Genomic DNA, 18,832 nt, shown 5'->3' on the forward strand with positions numbered 1-18,832 from the left:
TCTACCACTCTCCCTATTAGCTTTTCTTCATTGCATTTTCTTTTTTTTCTTTGATGGTTCAGCCCCGTTATCAGTCATTATGACGACAAATAACTGTCTCAAACAAGGCTCCCGCTCCCCTTCCCTCACCTGGAGGGATAGGCTTCTCAAATCGCGTTGCTGCGCCACATTGAAAGGCTGCACGCACAAACCGAAAATCGGACTGGGTGTGCGACCAGACCAAACGCAGTAATAAAAACGATATAAAAACGTCTTTCTTTGCACTGATGGTCTCGTTTGCTGTTAAAGGTAATTTATGATTATTAGAGGAAACATGAGGCTGTTTAAAAGATATTGAAATGTTACTCGTAGCTGCTTTAAGGGCTTTGTATATTATTAATGTGGGGTGCTAAGACTCTGACTCAGTTTAACAGAAATTTGACACCGTTCATGAGTTGTACACTTTTTACATCTTATTTACAGTGCAGTAATAAACTAGAATGAAGGACAGTTACTCCACACAGCATGGCATTAATAGAATAGTGGTACAAGTAATGAACTTTCTCAAGGTAAAGCTATAGTGCGTACCTTTTTCTTATAAATGAATGTCTGTTATATTCAACCCCTCGCTGAAGGCCTACCTCATGCAGAAGGCCTACCTCATGCAGATGCACCAACAGTTGTTGTAATTACTCAGAATTCCTCATGGGGCCCACATAAGTTACGCACTATAGCTTTAAGAAATCCCTTTGTGCTCAAAGCGCTTTGCAGAAACTGACCAAGTCATGTCAAATGCATAAGATGTAGTCAGTGCTGCAGGCTCTTGACTCAGTAGAACATTGTACATAAAGGATTGTACAGCAGAAGAGTGGTGGTGCTGCTATGCGTCTCCTGCTGCTTTCTTCCCACTGTGTTGAGTGCTGATGTGATGAGTCATCTCCTTCCGGTTGGTGACCTTGTGTCCACACTGTACACATGTGTAGCAGCCTTTAGTGTGCTCCCAGAGCACGCGCCTGTTACACACCACACCTAATGGATACAAGGACACACCAATGGTTTAACAATGGAACTGCTCACAACTACATATGTTCAATTCAAAATGATGTCTCTCCATGTGTCCAATCTGATTCATACCAAAGCAGACAAACTGTTGTGCAGATAAAAGCACAATAAGTTGGTCAGTGGAGTTTAGACTGGTCTACCAAGACAAAGATGGAATCAAATCAAATGATGCGATAGGATAAAGCTGAAACTATGGGAGCATAATGTGCTGCTGTTATTGCCTGGCCTTAGTGAGCTGCTCCAGCTTCATTTAACCAACCACTCTGCACCACTGGAATACTGGAATGATGAACACACTCTCAGTAACATGGAGCTACAGGCTGTGTGCTTGACTTTGAGGAGAGGCTCACCTTGGTTCTTCCTCCAGACAGCTGGGGAGGCCTGAGCAGAGAGAGGGGATGCTCCTGGCTCCAGAGGCCTGATCCGGCTCTGGCCATCAGGACCATCCAGGGTCAGAGAAGGGGGCAGGTCTGAGGCTGTGGCCCGCTGAGGAGGGGAGCTCTCTGGGTTAGTGGAGAAGGGTGGGCCGAGGAGAGGAGGGACAGGAGAGTCTGTGTGAGGGAATAAAGCCTGGAGGTTTGGGCTTTGAACAGCTGGCTGTGGGCTGCTGGGGGCTGGGCTCTGGTCCATGGTGAGTGGCTGGGGGGCGCTGGATTCAGCAGCAGGCTTTGTTTTGCCCCGGGGCACTTTGGAACATGTGTGCAGGTGAGTCAGCAGCCCGCGGTACGATCGCAACTTTGTGCGACAGCTCTCACAACTAGAGAGAGAAGATGACACGTTACAAAACACTGAAGTCACTGATACAGTGTCTGAGCTGAGAGAGACAGAGAGAGACAGAGAGAGAGACAGACAGAGAGAGACAGAGAGACAGACAGACAGACAGAGAGAGAGAGACTCACAGTGTCTGAGCTGAGAGAGAGAGAGAGAGACAGACAGAGAGAGAGAGAGACTCACAGTGTCTGAGCTGAGAGAGAGAGAGAGAGACAGACAGACAGACAGAGAGAGACTCACAGTGTCTGAGCTGAGAGAGAGAGAGAGAGACTCACAGTGTCTGAGCTGAGAGAGAGAGAGAGAGAGAGACAGACAGAGAGAGAGAGAGACTCACAGTGTCTGAGCTGAGAGAGAGAGAGAGAGACAGACAGACAGAGAGAGAGAGACTCACAGTGTCTGAGCTGAGAGAGAGAGAGAGAGAGACTCACAGTGTCTGAGCTGAGAGAGAGAGAGAGAGACTCACAGTGTCTGAGCTGAGAGAGAGAGAGAGAGACTCACAGTGTCTGAGCTGAGAGAGAGAGAGAGAGAGACTCACAGTGTCTGAGCTGAGAGAGAGAGAGAGACTCACAGTGTCTGAGCTGAGAGAGAGAGAGACTCAGTGTCTGAGCTGAGAGAGAGAGAGACTCACAGTGTCTGAGCTGAGAGAGAGAGAGAGACTCACAGTGTCTGAGCTGAGAGAGAGAGAGAGAGACTCACAGTGTCTGAGCTGAGAGAGAGAGAGACTCACAGTGTCTGAGCTGAGAGAGAGAGAGAGACTCACAGTGTCTGAGCTGAGAGAGAGAGAGAGAGAGACTCACAGTGTCTGAGCTGAGAGAGAGAGAGAGAGAGAGACAGAGACTCACAGTGTCTGAGCTGAGAGAGAGAGAGAGACTCACAGTGTCTGAGCTGAGAGAGAGAGAGAGACTCACATGAAGAAGATGTTTGGTTTGTGATGATGCCTCATGTGTTCCATCAGCTTCTGCATGTTGGGGAAGGAACCACCACAGCCTACAGTGGAGCACAGCAAGAGCTTTCCTACAGGATGGGACAGGACACACACACACACACACACACACACACACACACAGTCAGTATCTGCTTCTATGGGAGTTTAAAATACTTTGGTGCATTCAGCAACAGAGCTAAGAGTGCAGGAGCAGCCGCCAGAAATCATACAGTTAACCTACTGATGATTGAGTGTTGTCCAGTGGCAGGACTTCAGAAAAACGAAATTATATATTATTAATAAATTATTATATTTTTTATTAAATATATCATTTACATGTTTTCATTAATTCTATCTATTTTAAAGAGTTTGTTCACGTAGGCTACGTCTAAATACGTAATTGAATTGTTTTTCCTTCGGCTGCACTGCCTCCAGTGTGCTAATATATATTTATCCAATCAGATTATTTCCCTGCGCTGTCTCCGGGTAAAAAATATCTGGCTGAGGCCTTCAGATTTCCGAGAGAATCCCCTCTCTGTTGACGCTAATGGGGACGATGTTGTGATTGACATGTTCTTTAACCAATCAGATTTCGAGTTTTCCGAGCTGGGCGTATCCTTTTACACGGCTAGGCCTTCTAGCTGGCCTTGTCGAAATCGGGAGGGAAAGTAGCTTACTTGAACTACCGCTAGCTAGCCGACATTACTGTCCATGGATAGAAGGCAGTATGTTAGATCTCTTCTATTTTTGTTTAGATCTTTTAGATGAGACTTTGTTGAAACACACGATGGATTACAGAGGAGAAGGAGTGGATTTAATGGACACTTTACCGGGGAATTTTTTTTTATTGAGAAAAGGACCTTTTAAGAACAGCCCTCTGACCCAGCTGGATAAAGGATCTGTGCGACACTTCCAATCAGACAGCAACTTATGAAAGGTAGGCCTATAGTTGGCTCATTGCTAATTGTATGGCTAGCAACCGATCGCTGCCGTGTGTGGTGCTACGCTGGGTTTTCAAACCGGTGTTTACAAGGAGCGGTGACCACAGGACGCGCTAGGTGCACTGCCAGTGCAGATTCAAGATTCAAGATTTTTATTAGTGTCCCAAGAGGGCAAATTGGTTTACAGCGAGGAGAGGCGACAACACATAACAGTACAAAACAGTGACGGACACAAACATCACAACATGTACACAGGCCTGGGCACTAAAGTGCAAAGTGCAAGAATCAGGGAGAAACCAACACAACACAGTCAGTTCCTTTCCCTCCACAGATTAAGACGGGCCACGCTGGGGATAGAGTCTTGCTGTACGGCAAAACACGCCCGAGATATGACCAGAGAATTCGGGCTCTTAGTAAAGAGTGTTCCCGCTCTGAGAAGGCAGACCAGGGCAACTTTCTCCTACTGTTATCCTAGCTCCATCATAAAATCAAATAAAATCATAAAATCAATAAAATCAAATAAAATCATAAAATCAATAAAATCAAATAAAATCATAAAATAAAATAAATCAAACATAAAATCCTAGAAACATAACATCATAAAGTGCCAAGATAAAGTGCTCTGTGGTCAACAGCAAACAATCAATAGCAGCAGAATAAAGTGCAGAGTGCCGTTAGCAGCAATGCCCACAACAGCAACAATAACAACAGTACAGTACCAAACACCATCAGCAATATAAAAAATCGAAAACCCAGTCAACAATAGCAGCATTTATCTGCTGCTGGCAGCATTGGTTGCTCGAATCGAGGCAGGGGCAAAGGAAAACTTGTATCTGTTTTGGTGGTCGTAGGGACACACAGGCGACGGCCAGATGGCAACATCCTATATATATTTGAACAGTTCTGCTATTCATAGTACCCGCTAGTAGTACGCTGCTTCCCAGCATCATTTTCCAGCTTAAAACATATTAAAACGTGCAAATAATGTTAGTTAGTCTTAGCTGCTGCGCTGTCCAGCGCTCTAAAAATGTAAACTAAATTGATAGACAGAAGATCTGACAGGTAGTTTTCATCCTGCTGCAGGACCTGCGTTTAAGCTGGGATCTGTGTGTGTGTGTGTGTGTGTGTGTGTATGTGTGTGTGTGTGTTTGACATTTGCCTTGACCGGTAGTTGCTAGTGACTTGTGGCTGTTTTGAATTTGCTCTTGATTATTTGGTCATGTCATGATTTAGACTATGGGGCGTTTTCGTGATGCAGCATCTTGTCAAGCTGTGTAGTGTGTAATATTAGTTGGCCTATGCTCTTGATGGTTTAGTCAACATGTTTAGTGTCTCATTAGTGTACTGTAATTGTATTACACTCGTTAATAGTTACTGTAACTGCTGCAATCGGGTGGTTAATCCAATGACAATAGCCGTGACGTCATCATGAAGTTACTTATTTATTTATTAAGCGGTTTGATTTTGTAAAAGGTGTAAAAGGCACGGCCCGCCACTGCTGTTGTCCAACAGAGGACATGTAGCATGGACAATTAATGTCATGCTGAAAAATGACCCTTTCAATCATCTATATTTTTATTTATTTTATATTGGTTTTCCAGCATTCTAGCTTTATGTGAGGTGTCTCACCGGGCACAGACTGAGCGGAGATCTCATGGTCCTGGATGTGGCTTCGCAGAGAGCTCGGGTCTGAGTACACACGCTTACAGCCGTGGAACGGACATGGTGTCCTCCTGTTTCCTGGAAAGACAAACGACACCATATCAATAACCGCCCATTTAACTGTAACGTAGTCATGTACAGCAGTTGTGAAGATACCGTTATAAACGGAACGCCATAACTCGAGCATGATAGCTTAGCTAGTCACATAGCTAATGTCGTCGAGCACAGTTGAATACAATCGTATGGAATGTGTGATACATGTCTGCATTGTGTGAGCTCAATCACAAACCTCCGGTTCCATGTTCAGCTGTCTGCAACAGTACGCTGCCCGCGGACATCATAGAGGAGTTTACCGCCGGCTGGAACAATAAGCAGCGACCACTATTCAGGAAGATCAGATACGGACTACAAAACCATAATGCAATGTGGCGCACGAGTACGGGTACCCCCGAGGTATTTTTCCGCAAGAAAAGCAATCTGAAAATTACTTTTCTTGTTTTTTGTCTTTTCCTATTTCCACAAGTAAACTTTGGTTTTACCATTGATTTAAAAAAGAAAATTAAACTTAAAACGGTATATAGTTTGGTCAATACTTTACATGCTCTATTTCATCTTAATGCAAATAATGTCTCTTTGAAATATTGACAATGCTGCCTTGTCAATATTTATAAGAATTTGTATTAAGGTGCGAACACACTACACGCGTTAAGGTGCGAACACACTACACGCGTTAAGGTACGAACACACTACACGCGTTAAGGTACGAACACACTACACGCGTTAAGGTACGAACACACTACACGCGTTAAGGTACGAACACACTACACGCGTTAAGGTACGAACACACTACACGCGTTAAGGTACGAACACACTACACGCGTTAAGGTACAACAAACACACTACACGCGTTAAGGTACGAACACACTACACGCGTTAAGGTACGAACACACTACACGCGTTAAGGTACAACAAACACACTACACGCGTTAAGGTACGAACACACTACACGCGTTAAGGTACAACAAACACACTACACGCGTTAAGGTACGAACACACTACACGCGTTAAGGTTCAAACACACTACACGCGTTACCCGCGTAAGATTTACGTGCGTAACGCAGCTAAAATGTTGCTTGATCATTTTGTGTCAAAAATGGTTCTACGCGAGTAACGTGCGTAGTCTCCCTCCCGATACTGTATTTCCCCTAATTAACCATGGCTGCGATCAGACCCGACCCGACACAACGGCGTGCATGTCCGCTCAAAAACAACAACAACACGGCCAACAACTGTGCCAAAAGACAAACTGAACTGCACAAATAGCCTAGCATTAAAACAACATTGCATATTCACGGCAGCTACAAAACAAACACAGTTACAGCAGCATCGGTGCACGGCGGCACAACATAAAGCCAAGTAGCCAACATTACCCTACCTGGCTGTGACAGGGGACCGTGGCTGGCGTAGATCAACACCGGTGCTTCGCTGTACTTGTCGTGAAAGTCCCACGGACATAGCCGTCATGTTTGGGTTCATAATATGAGGCGCTAGCCGCCCGCACACAACCGGGTGAGTTAACTAATGCTATGCGGCGCTATCTTGTTTTATCGGCTAAAGCACAGCCGCACATATTCACTGAATTAACCTACAACACATTCTTATCATTATACATGACATAGGCCTAATATTGACCTGTAAATGATCGTGGCCCTCAACATTCCCAGGAGTCTACAACACATTCTAACCCTCAGCCCGTGTAGGGCTGCTGGTACCACCTAAGGAGGTCTAGTTTAAAAAGTGTAATGTTTAAAATGATGTTGTGCTCACATGGTGAATATTTCTGTATTAAAAGTTATTCTAGTAATTAGTAATGTGGCTTCTGAGCAAATAGTCTGGTCATGGCATTATATAAAGTGTGTGTTTTCCTGGAACATTGTCTAGTCTTACACATACCGAGTGTGCTTTAGCCTTCCTCTCGTGTTAGGGTCGCCACGACCCGTTTTGGTTTTCAAATGCATAAAAGAACCACTTACATTTTTTTTATTGCTTAAAAATTTCTTGACTTTGTCAGGAATCTCTATTTCAACAAAATAAAAAAAATAAAAAATGTTTCACTTAATTATAAAATGCTCTGGTGGAAATTATAACACTGGTGGTGTTAGGGTCGTTTTCGACCCGGTTATAGAATAAGATGTAAAAAACAATAACTAGAGCCAAAACTGAAATCATAAGTGCACTGTCAGCCAACACAATGACAGTTAGCTCCTCTCCCAATCATGTGAGCTCTGGGGGGGTTCTCATTTTGACTTTTTTTGCCCTTATACCTGCATAAAAGCGAAACAAACAGCAGGGCATATCCAGACATGTGAAGTCAATTCAGTATAGAGTTAGTGACTTGCAGAGTGCACATCTCCTATTTGCAGTATTCAAAAATGAGGAGATATACAGTGAGCCAAGTTCTGGATCATGTTTTTGGTGAAAATGGCCACCTGATTCTAAAAATAAGAGGTGTCAGGTCTGCCGAAGCACTAAGGACAGAAAGATAAAAGTATTGTGCTTTACCTGCAAGAAATATCTCTTCAAAGAACACTGAAAGTGTTGCTTTTTGTCACACATCTGTACACACACACATACACACAGAGACTTTTACTCTGTTTTTTTTACTAGTTTTGGAACTAGTAATTGATTTCGATTAGTTTGATTTGTTGATTGGTTGTTGTTTATTTGACCTTACAAATCTATATTTTGTGTTGTGACTTGTTCTGGTTTTCATTGTGTGTTTTTATAATGCTGAAATAAAAGTTTTTTTGCTCTTTTCTGAAATACATATTTATGGGTCGTAATTGACCGGTAACACCATAGATGGTGTCAAGGTCAATAATATTAATATGAAAAAATAAATAAAACAAATGTTGTTAAGAAATGTGTTCTCATACCCCTCAGTAATAATCAGGTAACACAACAACCAAATATTTATATATATGAATCTCTTAAGGTTAATTTTACAATTTTTTAAACTGAAATTGAGGCGCATACTGACAAAAAAAAGGCCCAGCCTCCTCCACCAAAAATATTAAAAACAATATTTTCATGGATAAGGGATCCTAACAAGGTAACCAAGAGATGAGAAACAAAAAGGATGATAGATAAATGTTTTTAGTGTTTTTTACAGCTGATTTCAGACACGGGTCGAAACCGACCCGCTAACACCATGGATGGTAACAGAAAGTTAACACAGGAGGAAGGTTAGTCTCAAATGTACAAGAGGAAGCTTTCAATGCACACTATTTTTTATTTAACTTCCTTCAACCTCAGAATAGCTGGCCAAGCTTGGATGAATGGTTGGAGTAGTGGATCATAACCTCAACACTAGATCATTGTCTTCTGATCTTCTCTGTGTGGGAAGTGAAAGATAGGGGGAAATTACAATGTAGACATTTGTTTTGAAAGTTGAGTTTTCTTTATTGATCCCATAAACATTTACACGGTTACATCCTATGTTTATACACTAGTTATAGCAGAAAAGTTGACTTATTGCATTGCATATTGCTTTACCTCTCACAAACACACATTATATATACTACTCTACCTACATATGGTATTTAGTCCTCAGCTGCTTGGCACCAGAAAGGTTGACATGTTAATCTCTGCTCATGACAGTTGGCTCATGACTGCTTTGTTAACCAGTAACAAGGTGCCAATGTTGAAATGCAACAGTACATTGACTTCACACAAAACCATTCCATTTGTAATAAATCATGACCACAACTGCTGTCATTACTTTTGGGAAAGTACAGGGGATGAGATATGTATTCACTTCATGCAACACCATCAATCTCATTTACACTTTTTCAGATTGGCATTAGATTCAGTGTCCTAACACACCACGTAGAAATGGAAATACATATACAGTATCATTTCAAACATAGTGCTTATGGTGAAACAAGTCAAACTAAATGGGCACTCAGTTTGTTCTGATCAGAGCAGGATGGGGAGGAAAAGACTGTTTAAAATCATCCAATCAGGTTCAGTGCTATCATCCAGAAGTCTGATTCCAGTGCAAAGCATTTCATATGTACAACTCTGTTTATTGGATTCATAAACATGAACAAAGCAGAAACAGAAGAGAGCAAAAGAGGTAAAAGTATCCAGTCATTCACAAGAAAATAAAGATGGAGGTAAATACATAGATAAAGTTACCTTGCCTTGCCTTACCTTGTCTATCTCTAGACTAGCTTCATGTGGTTACATATCCTGCTCTCAATATGTGACTAAAGCAAAGCTGTGTGCAGTGTATACTATTGGTTTGTGACAGCAGGGCATGGCTGGGTTAGTGAGCCAGGTGTATTTATATGACAACATCCAGTAGCAAACATCACAGCAATAGGATTGGTAGAAGACACAATAACACAGTGGGAAATAAAGTTTGGTTTCCAGTTGCTTTTTAAAGGATCTTAAAGGTCAGTCGGCCACAACATTTAGTATGGAGCATGTTCAATATTAAATACAATATACACTATGAAAAACATTATCATAAAGTGACATGAAATACATATTTAATAAAAAGATGTTTATAATGAGTTGAGTTTTGATATGTTCTTAAATAGTTGTATCATTGATGCAATTTACCCTATTTATTTCATAATCATTGATTGAACACTATGGGACTTAATATATTAGGAGCTACAGTATCTTTCAGTGTACAGCCAGGTGCCACCAACAAGCCCTGACCAGAGAACAGCAGTGACGTGTCTGTAGTAGCAGTAGGAATGTGAGGAAAGGTGAAGCAGTCACCTGAGCCACAGTACAATAACCATGAAATATGCCTGTTCACCAGCTGCAGCATCAGACCCATAGTGATCAGACCTGAGCCCTGTGTGTTGTATTGTGTGCAGGCTGTATGACTAGCACCTCCTGCTGCTCCCAGTGTTCCCTGTTCATTTGACTGCTTTGGTTGTTCTCTCTAGCAGGCACACTGTGTTACTTTGGTTTCTCTATTGTTCTTTCCTTACAACAACGAGGTCTAGTTGGAATGTGACATCTATGTGACTGTGAATGTATTGGAGTTGTATTTCCCAGGGTGAAGGCAGCTTTGCCATTAAGATGTTTTAAAAAAAAAGAATCTGTACATTTTTGTTAAACGTGTACTTTGAGCTGTTTTAATCACTGGGTCTGCCTCTGATCAGCAGTCACTCTGGCCAGCCCAGTGCTACATTTGTGCTTTTTATCTGCTGGATGTGTAAGTGGGAAAATATTTGCAACTGTAACATAAAGGACCCAACAACAATCAGTGTGTTTTGGATCCGTCCTCCTCCTTATATCACTCCATGCAGCTTTAAGTAAGAAGAACTTTCCTGGAGAACGCATTGCATTATGTTACACTGAATGACAGTTAGCGCCAACGTGCTAAAAGAGCCCTTTGTGTCCAGAGATACAGTACAGTATGAGTAGTGTGTGTGCATGCATTGAAAAACTGTTCAACATTTTCATCAAGGGTCTTACAGGTTTACAATATTTTGAATATAAATCAGTGATTCTTGAGAAGTGGGACAAAACAGGGTGCAATGTTGAAAAAATACAAACCCTATGTTTAGGCAAATTAAATGACATGTTTGTATCTAACACTAAGCTACTGAGCTAAGCTTTGACACAACCTCCTAGCTTTTTTTTTTTTTACCGTCATTGGCCTATCACCATCGTCAGATGTCAACTCCGTCAGATTTCCTGTCTGGCGGTGTTGACATATTTAATGTTTCTTAAACAGAACAAATTGAGTTTTTCTAGTAGCCATCTGGTTTTCTGTTGATGTTAGGTGCTAGTATGAACTACTACAGGAAAATAAAATGATCAAAAAAATTCAAATAACTTCTTCAGAAATTGTAAGTCGGTGTTGACATATCATGGTTGTGACGCAGGACTTTCAAGATTTGGAATGTAAAATATTCTAAAACTACAACACTTATCAGAGCCTGTGTGACTCTAATGTACTCTGCAGAGGTAGAATGTGACAAGAGGTCCTTCAAAGTGACAGCTGCCCCTTATTTTGCCTGATTTTATTACATTTTAATGGATTGTCTGACGGTGGTGACAAAAAGTGTCCCACCACTTAGAAACCTTATAAAACATGAATATGTTGAAGAAAAACATTTGTTATTGATATGAGAGATTATTTAGTGTTGCTTTTGATGAAAAAAGCTCTTTTTAATCAATAAAGTAAATTTTTAATAGATTTTATTGCATATGAAAGATTGAAACCTTCTCTGTGGACACACTGTTTTGGACGTCATGAGAAGATAACAAGTGTCATATATTTGACATAATAATGATCAAATTAAATTTAAGGGGATAATTGTGCTCCAGACATTCTATTCTTAATCCCTAATAACATCTACAATTTTAAATATTTTAATTTTTAAAGATAACAGCAGTTACATATGGAAGACGGCCTTTTGTCCCGGTTCTCAAGAATCACTGATATAATAATATAAATGTGTGAATATATAAAAAGGTCATGCCACAGACAATACATAGAAATAGTTTTCATGGGCTCAGTTCTAGGCATTTACAGTTCATGTAAAATACCTATAGTTGTTGTGTTGGCAGTCACACTCACATAGCAGAGCACATTCTAGGAGAGCTGCTCTCTGCGTTGGCCTTCTGTCTGATGCAGTCTGGGGATTCAAAACAACCAGTCACCATCACATACAGCCTGTCTCACACTCACACATACAGCCTGTCTCACAATCACATACAGCCTGTCTCACACTCACATACAGCCTGTCTCACACTCACACATACAGCCTGTCTCACACTCACACATACAGCCTGTCTCACACACACACATACAGCCTGTCTCACAATCACATACAGCCTGTCTCACAATCACATACAGCCTGTCACACATACAGCCTGTCTCACACTCACACATACAGCCTGTCTCACACACACATACAGCCTGTCTCACACTCACACATACAGCCTGTCTCACACTCACACATACAGCCTGTCTCACAATCACACATACAGCCTGTCTCACACTCACACATACAGCCTGTCTCACACACACATACAGCCTGTCTCACACTCACACATACAGCCTGTCTCACACTCACACATACAGCCTGTCTCACACACACATACAGCCTGTCTCACACTCACACATACAGCCTGTCTCACAATCACATACAGCCTGTCTCACAATCACACATACAGCCTGTCTCACAATCACATACAGCCTGTCTCACACTCACACATACAGCCTGTCTCACACTCACACATACAGCCTGTCTCACAATCACACATACAGCCTGTCTCACAGTCACATACAGCCTGTCTCACACTCACACATACAGCCTGTCTCACACTCACACATACAGTCTGTCTCACACACACATACAGCCTGTCTCACAGTCACATACAGCCTGTCTCACACTCACACATACAGTCTGTCTCACACACACACACACACATACAGCCTGTCTCACACTCACACATACAGCCTGTCTCACAATCACACATACAGCCTGTCTCACAGTCACATACAGCCTGTCTCACACTCACACATACAGCCTGTCTCACACTCACACATACAGTCTGTCTCACACACACATACAGCCTGTCTCACAGTCACATACAGCCTGTCTCACACTCACACATACAGTCTGTCTCACACACACACACATACAGCCTGTCTCACACTCACACATACAGCCTGTCTCACACTCACACATACAGCCTGTCTCACAATCACATACAGCCTGTCACACATACAGCCTGTCTCACACTCACACATACAGCCTGTCTCACACACACATACAGCCTGTCTCACACTCACACATACAGCCTGTCTCACACTCACACATACAGCCTGTCTCACACACACATACAGCCTGTCTCACACTCACACATACAGCCTGTCTCACAATCACATACAGCCTGTCTCACCATCACATACAGCCTGTCTCACACTCACACATACAGCCTGTCTCACAATCACATACAGCCTGTCTCACAATCACATACAGCCTGTCTCACAATCACATACAGCCTGTCTCACACTCACACATACAGCCTGTCTCACACTCACACATACAGCCTGTCTCACACTCACACATAGTCTGTCTCACCGCTACAGTCACAATCACAGCTACGACCAACCTTCCAATAAGGATGAAAGGGAATGAAAAGCTAGATGATTTGATAACTGAGATGAAATTTAAAATGTTTTCAGAAAAACCTTCCTATGACTTTGCAGGGCTCGTCATGGTAGAGCTGGCCCCAATCATTTGAATATTCTACTATTCATTGGTTAGGTTAGTATTCAAAACTCAATTCAGTATTGAGAAGCTGTTTTCTTTAATGCAACACAACTTGTATTTTACATCATTAATTGGTGCATCGCATCCAAGTGACCTGAGCGCAAGAGGCCTTTAAATAGACTGTCTGAATAATCCAGAAGATATCGGCAGTGTGGGGATATTTTATTTACACTGGTCCAGCGCTGTTGATAAGGCAGTGCTTGAGACAGAGTAAGCACTGTTGCCTCCATAGACTGTAGGCTATATAAAACCTGAGGGTCAAGTGTAACATATAACATTAGAGTTGCTTAAAGTGCTCAGAGATATTTAAATCCATCAGTTGGATCAATGAAGTTAAAAAAAAAAGATTCATCTTCAGTTGCGGTCAGTCTTTTAGCACATCTAGAAAACATCCCACTAGCCATGCCCGACCACAGGCAGTGGGAATGGAGCATTGGAAGTTCATAAGGTGTCTTTCTTTCCCTTTTATTTAAGAACAAGTATTTGGATACTTGTTTGGAAATCCCAACAAGTATTCAAAGCCTCTAAAATGGTATTGGGGACAGCCCTAGTTTCTAGTACTGATGGACAGTTATTGAAGAACATACAGTATACACGTTGCAGGTGGATGGGCTCACCTGCCAAGTCTGTCCGTGAGATTTCCACTAGGCCCTCGTAGAGTCCTTTGATGGGGTTCTGCCCCGCCAACATCACTCCATTCAGCCAGATTAACAGCATTCGATGACCATGCTCTTTGAAACTCTTCATACCTAGAGGGTTAATTCAGCATTATAATGCATTAGAAATATTGTGTTGAAAAAGTCCTAGAGAGGAGAGAATGACAACAACTCAGATGATTAAAGGGAGAGGGGTCTGGCTGCAGACTTCCACTGTCAGACTCTTCGGTTGCAGACCTCCACTGGGAGGCTGAAAGTGACTGCGTAATAATCAACCAAGCCCAACTATGTTTGCTAGAACAAATGACTGAGTCCAAGCTTCCGCTCATGGACTCAAAACCATGGGTCTCTGGAACTTTTCCCTTCCTCATCCTTGCACCTGTAAACCTCATCAACATCATCAGCAATGTAGTGGACACCGTCTAAACCATATAAATAGAAAAGTACAAGAATTTTGGAATTAATAGGCTACCACACTTATATCTACTACTACAACACTATTGCTATGAGTTGAATAGCTTGAAGGATAAAAGCAGAGGTAAAAAGCTAGTATGTTCCTCACAAAAGCTCAAAATATGTCTATCAACAGCTCTAAAGGTGGCTCATACCTGGCTTTGATGAGATCCAGGCTTCCTCTGCCTTCTGTTTCCATGCTGTGCTAAGCTAATCAAGTTATGTATTTTTATTATGTAGATGACATAAGACGAGTGGTATTGATGTACTGCTCTTGCAGCCTGATCTCTTGTGCAAAGCTTGACTTTATTGTTTTCTTGTTTCCTCTTTTGAGTTTCTGCTTTTGTTTTTTAAACTGAATGGTTACAGAGATTAGAACAAAGCAGTAATGCATTGTTCTGAATGAAACAACAGACAGGCCACAACAGCTACCAATCAGAAGACTAGCAGACTAGCAGAGCACGTTTCACCAAAACAATAAGAACCTTTTAGAAATGATTTTCTCTGATAATTATTACTTACAGACACATTGTATGCCTCCCAGGACGAAGAATATCACAAATGCATGACCCCAGCTCATGGGGTCAGCTTGTGCTCAGCTGAAGAATGAGCTTGACTTAAGAATTCCCCCTGACCAGTAGATCACAGCACAAGATATATGAATCAGTGATTCTTGAGAAGTGGGACAAAACAGGGTGCAGTGTTGAAAAAATAGAAACCCATGATGTATGTATCCAACATATACTAAGCTACTGAGCTATGATTTGATACAACCTTCCAGCTATTGTCCTTTTTATAAAATTCTTATTTTATGTCAACACCATCAGACACCAAAAACACACATTCATTTTCCCTCAATTTATGCTAGACCCATGAGATGTATAGTGATCACAAATATTCACCAAGACTGACAGAGGCCACAAAAATATTTTCCAAATGCATATGAATATGCATTTTTTATATTGATTTTCCTCTTTGTTCTTCAGTTGAACTGTGTAATAGAATGTTTACTTTAAAATAAACAGCAATCAAGATGTGTTTCAAGTTTCAAAACACATTCTCATGTTAGGTGACTGGTTAGATTTTCACATATGACCAACCATTCCTCAACAACTATGAAATATCATTATGTATTGTTATCATAATAATATAAATCTGACAGAGTGGACACATTTCTGACGGAGTTGACATATCTGACGGTGGTGACAAAAATCCAGATGTAGTCATTTATCATTTTAACCATCAAATACATAGAATAATCAATAACAGTGATTTTATAACCGCATATTATTGGTTGAGCGTTAACTCAAGATTCACATTACAGTGTTTCAATCAGACTAGCTCTAACAGACTCACACCAAATGCGTCATTTTGTAGATCATCCTGTACTTTCTTAAGAATCATCCATGATAAAAGAAGATTGTGAGAGTTTCCATGAGATTTCTGAAGTGGTTCTGCTTTCCTTAATTTAAATATTTAATTAGAACAATGTGGAACAGGAGGGTTGTCATTACTCAAGGTGAGCTGGTTTTCCTACTGTGTCATGTGAATGTCACATATTTGCGTAGTATAAATACAGTATTAGAAAAACTAAACCCTGTCTCTATATTTAATATAATTATAATGACTTGAAAACCACCAAAATGTGATGCCTTCACATTGAATGTCAACTCTGTCATTGGCCCGTCACCACCGTCAGACAGGAAATCTGACGGTGTTGACATATTTAATGTTTCCTAAACAAAACAAAAGGAGTTAATCTAGTTAGCCATTTGTTTTTTCTGTTGATGATTGGTGCTAGTATGAATACTTCAGGAATATAAAATTATGGAAACATTTCAAATAACTTCTTCAGAAATTGGAAGTCGGTGTTGACATATCATGGTTGTGACGCAGGACATTAAGATTTTGAATGTAAAATATTCTAAAACTATAACACTGACTCTGGTGTGACAAGAGGTCCTTCACAGTGACAGCTGCTTCTTATTTCGCCTGATTTTATTACATTTAAATGCATTGTCTGACGGTGTTGACAAAAAGTGGGGACACAACTTAGAAACCTTATAAAACATGAATGAGTTGTAGAAAAACTGTTTTTTTTACATGAGAGATTATTTAGTGTTGCTTTTGATAAAATAAGCTCTTTTAAATCGTTAAAGTACATTTTGAATCAGTTTGATTGCATATGAATGATTGAACCCTTTTCTGTGGACACACTGTTATGGATGAATTAAAAACGACAACGACAAGTGTCATATATTTGACATAATTGTTGTGATAGCTCGGGGATCGGACCCAACAGCACAATGTAGAACTCAGGTAAGTCAGTCTTCGAACAATCTTTATTTCTTGTTGAGAACAGCGACAGACAGGCAGGGATACTGGACGGCCGGGTGGCGTAGCGAGCATGGGTAGGTGAGAATCCAGTAACCACAGGCAGGCAAGCAGGAAGGGTGAACGGCGGAGGCAAACTAGCACGGAAGGAAAACGAGAGCAGAATTAGTGACTAGCTCAAAACTGGAGATGTGGAAAACAACAAACAAAGGAATCTAGAACTCGGGTATAATACCGCTCTGGTAGGTAGTACAATCTGGCGCCGAATTACTGGAGTCCAGAGGCTTAAGTAGAGAGGTCTGATTAGCCAACGATCCTCACCTGGAGCAGTCTGCCCAGGAGTGCAGCCACGCCCACATGCCAACACAGAGACAAACAAGGGGGAGAACAGGAGGAACAGTTGTTGCGCCATATTGGTGCAACAACTGTAACAACCTTAATGGATCAACTTCCCATGGTCCTGGCCTCCTTAGCACCGGTGACCGAATCTGTCGATAGTCTGACAACTGCGCTGAACTCAACCCTTTCTACCCTCCTGGATTCTGTGGCACCTCTCTCTACAAAAACCAGACGAACAATGAGGGCTTCTCCCTGGTTTACTGACCACACTCGAGCTCTGAAAAAGGACTGCAGGAGACTCGAACAAAGATGGAGAAAATCAAAACAAGAGTCCACCTACCGGCCTTGGAGGGAGAGCGTCTCAATCTACAAACGTGCTCTGAATGTAGCAAAAAAGGCCTATTACTCTTCTCTTATTAATAGGAATAAGAGTAATCCAAAATTTATATTTGACACTGTTGCCAAACCACAATCATCAAATCACTCAATCCACACTGCTCAAAAATGACCAATATTAGAAACCAAATCAGTTCATTCGGTACAATGAACTGCACGATAGCTGCGTGTAAGCGTAATATCGGTTTACTTAAAGGCCTACTTCACCGGTTTGAATATGAAGGTGTATTGAATTCTGAGATCCTATGTAGTATAAATGTGAAAAAAAAACGTACTTTGTAAATATTACTGTGATGTCACAGTAAAAGACATCACAGTAATATTTACAAAGAAAGTTTTTTTTAACCCTATATTTCTCTTTCTGTGATGTCACGAGAAAGAGAAATATAGGGTTAAAAAAACACTCTTTCTGCCTTTTCTCAGGCTAGGATGAACCGATTTCAATTTTTTTTGCACATTTATACTACATAGGATCTCAGAATTCAATACACCTTCATATTCAAACCGGTGAAGTAGGCCTTTAATAACTTTGAGCCCGTTGCGTATGAAGAACTGACTCAAATAGTCAAAAACTCAAAACCAACTTCTTGCCTTCTTGATCCCTTGCCTGCCAAATTGTTCAAAGAACTCTGGCAAACCCTGGGTCCTACAATACATGATGTTGTCAACCTTTCATTAATGACTGGTGCTGTTCCCACTTCCTTTAAGGCTGCTGTGGTGAAACCCCTTCTCAAGAAACCCAACTTGGATCCTGATGATCTGAGTAATTATCGCCCAGTGTCAAATTTGCCTTTTTTTATCAAAAATACTAGAACGTGTAGTGGTGCAACAGCTCTCGGATCACTTGACTAGTAATCAACTTTTCGAACCGTTTCAGTCTTCCTTTAGGGCACGTCACTTGACCGAAACCGCGCTCACTAAAGTAGTTAATGATACTCTGTTGATGATGGACTCCAATACGGCCTCGGTGCTTCTATTGTTGGACCTCAGTGCAGC

The 18,832-nt window shown here is 41.4% G+C and overlaps 2 protein-coding genes across 4 annotated transcripts in view; both read right to left on the reverse strand.

Moving 5' to 3' along the window:
* Nucleotides 1–45: 45 nt before the first annotated feature.
* On the reverse strand, nucleotides 46–5,748 carry znf414 (zinc finger protein 414). Its single transcript, XM_080025447.1, has 5 exons — nucleotides 5,630–5,748; nucleotides 5,308–5,418; nucleotides 2,721–2,826; nucleotides 1,392–1,798; nucleotides 46–1,008 (listed from the first exon to the last, which is right to left on the reverse strand). The coding sequence occupies exons 1-5, from the start codon at nucleotides 5,679–5,681 to the stop codon at nucleotides 860–862; spliced, it is 825 nt and encodes a 274-aa protein (XP_079881573.1). The 5' UTR covers nucleotides 5,682–5,748; the 3' UTR covers nucleotides 46–859.
* Nucleotides 5,749–8,829: 3,081 nt separating this feature from the next.
* The window catches only part of ankdd1a (ankyrin repeat and death domain containing 1A), a 41,705-nt gene continuing 31,702 nt past the window's right edge, over nucleotides 8,830–18,832 (reverse strand). For all 3 annotated transcript variants that reach the window (XM_080024721.1, XM_080024720.1, XM_080024719.1), the window contains 2 exons: nucleotides 14,276–14,407; nucleotides 8,830–12,011 (listed from right to left, as the gene is read on the reverse strand). In XM_080024721.1, coding sequence (XP_079880847.1) covers nucleotides 11,950–12,011; nucleotides 14,276–14,407 — 194 coding nt within the window. In that variant the 3' untranslated portion in view covers nucleotides 8,830–11,949. The remainder of the gene's footprint in view (nucleotides 12,012–14,275; nucleotides 14,408–18,832) is intronic.

This window comes from Ammodytes marinus (genome assembly GCF_949987685.1).
Source record: "Ammodytes marinus genome assembly, chromosome: 1".
NCBI classification, from domain to species: Eukaryota; Metazoa; Chordata; class Actinopteri; order Uranoscopiformes; family Ammodytidae; genus Ammodytes; species Ammodytes marinus.

Bases quoted from the DNA above. Each gene is read 5' to 3' on its own strand.
- znf414 (XM_080025447.1), bottom strand. From the start codon at position 5,681: ATGATGTCCGCGGGCAGCGTACTGTTGCAGACAGCTGAACATGGAACC. The intron at 5,419-5,629 runs GTTTGTGATTGA...TTGTCTTTCCAG, and splicing joins AGCTGAACATGGAACCGGAG to GAAACAGGAGGACACCATGT. The intron at 1,009-1,391 runs GTGAGCCTCTCC...TGTATCCATTAG, and splicing joins TGTCTGGAGGAAGAACCAAG to GTGTGGTGTGTAACAGGCGC.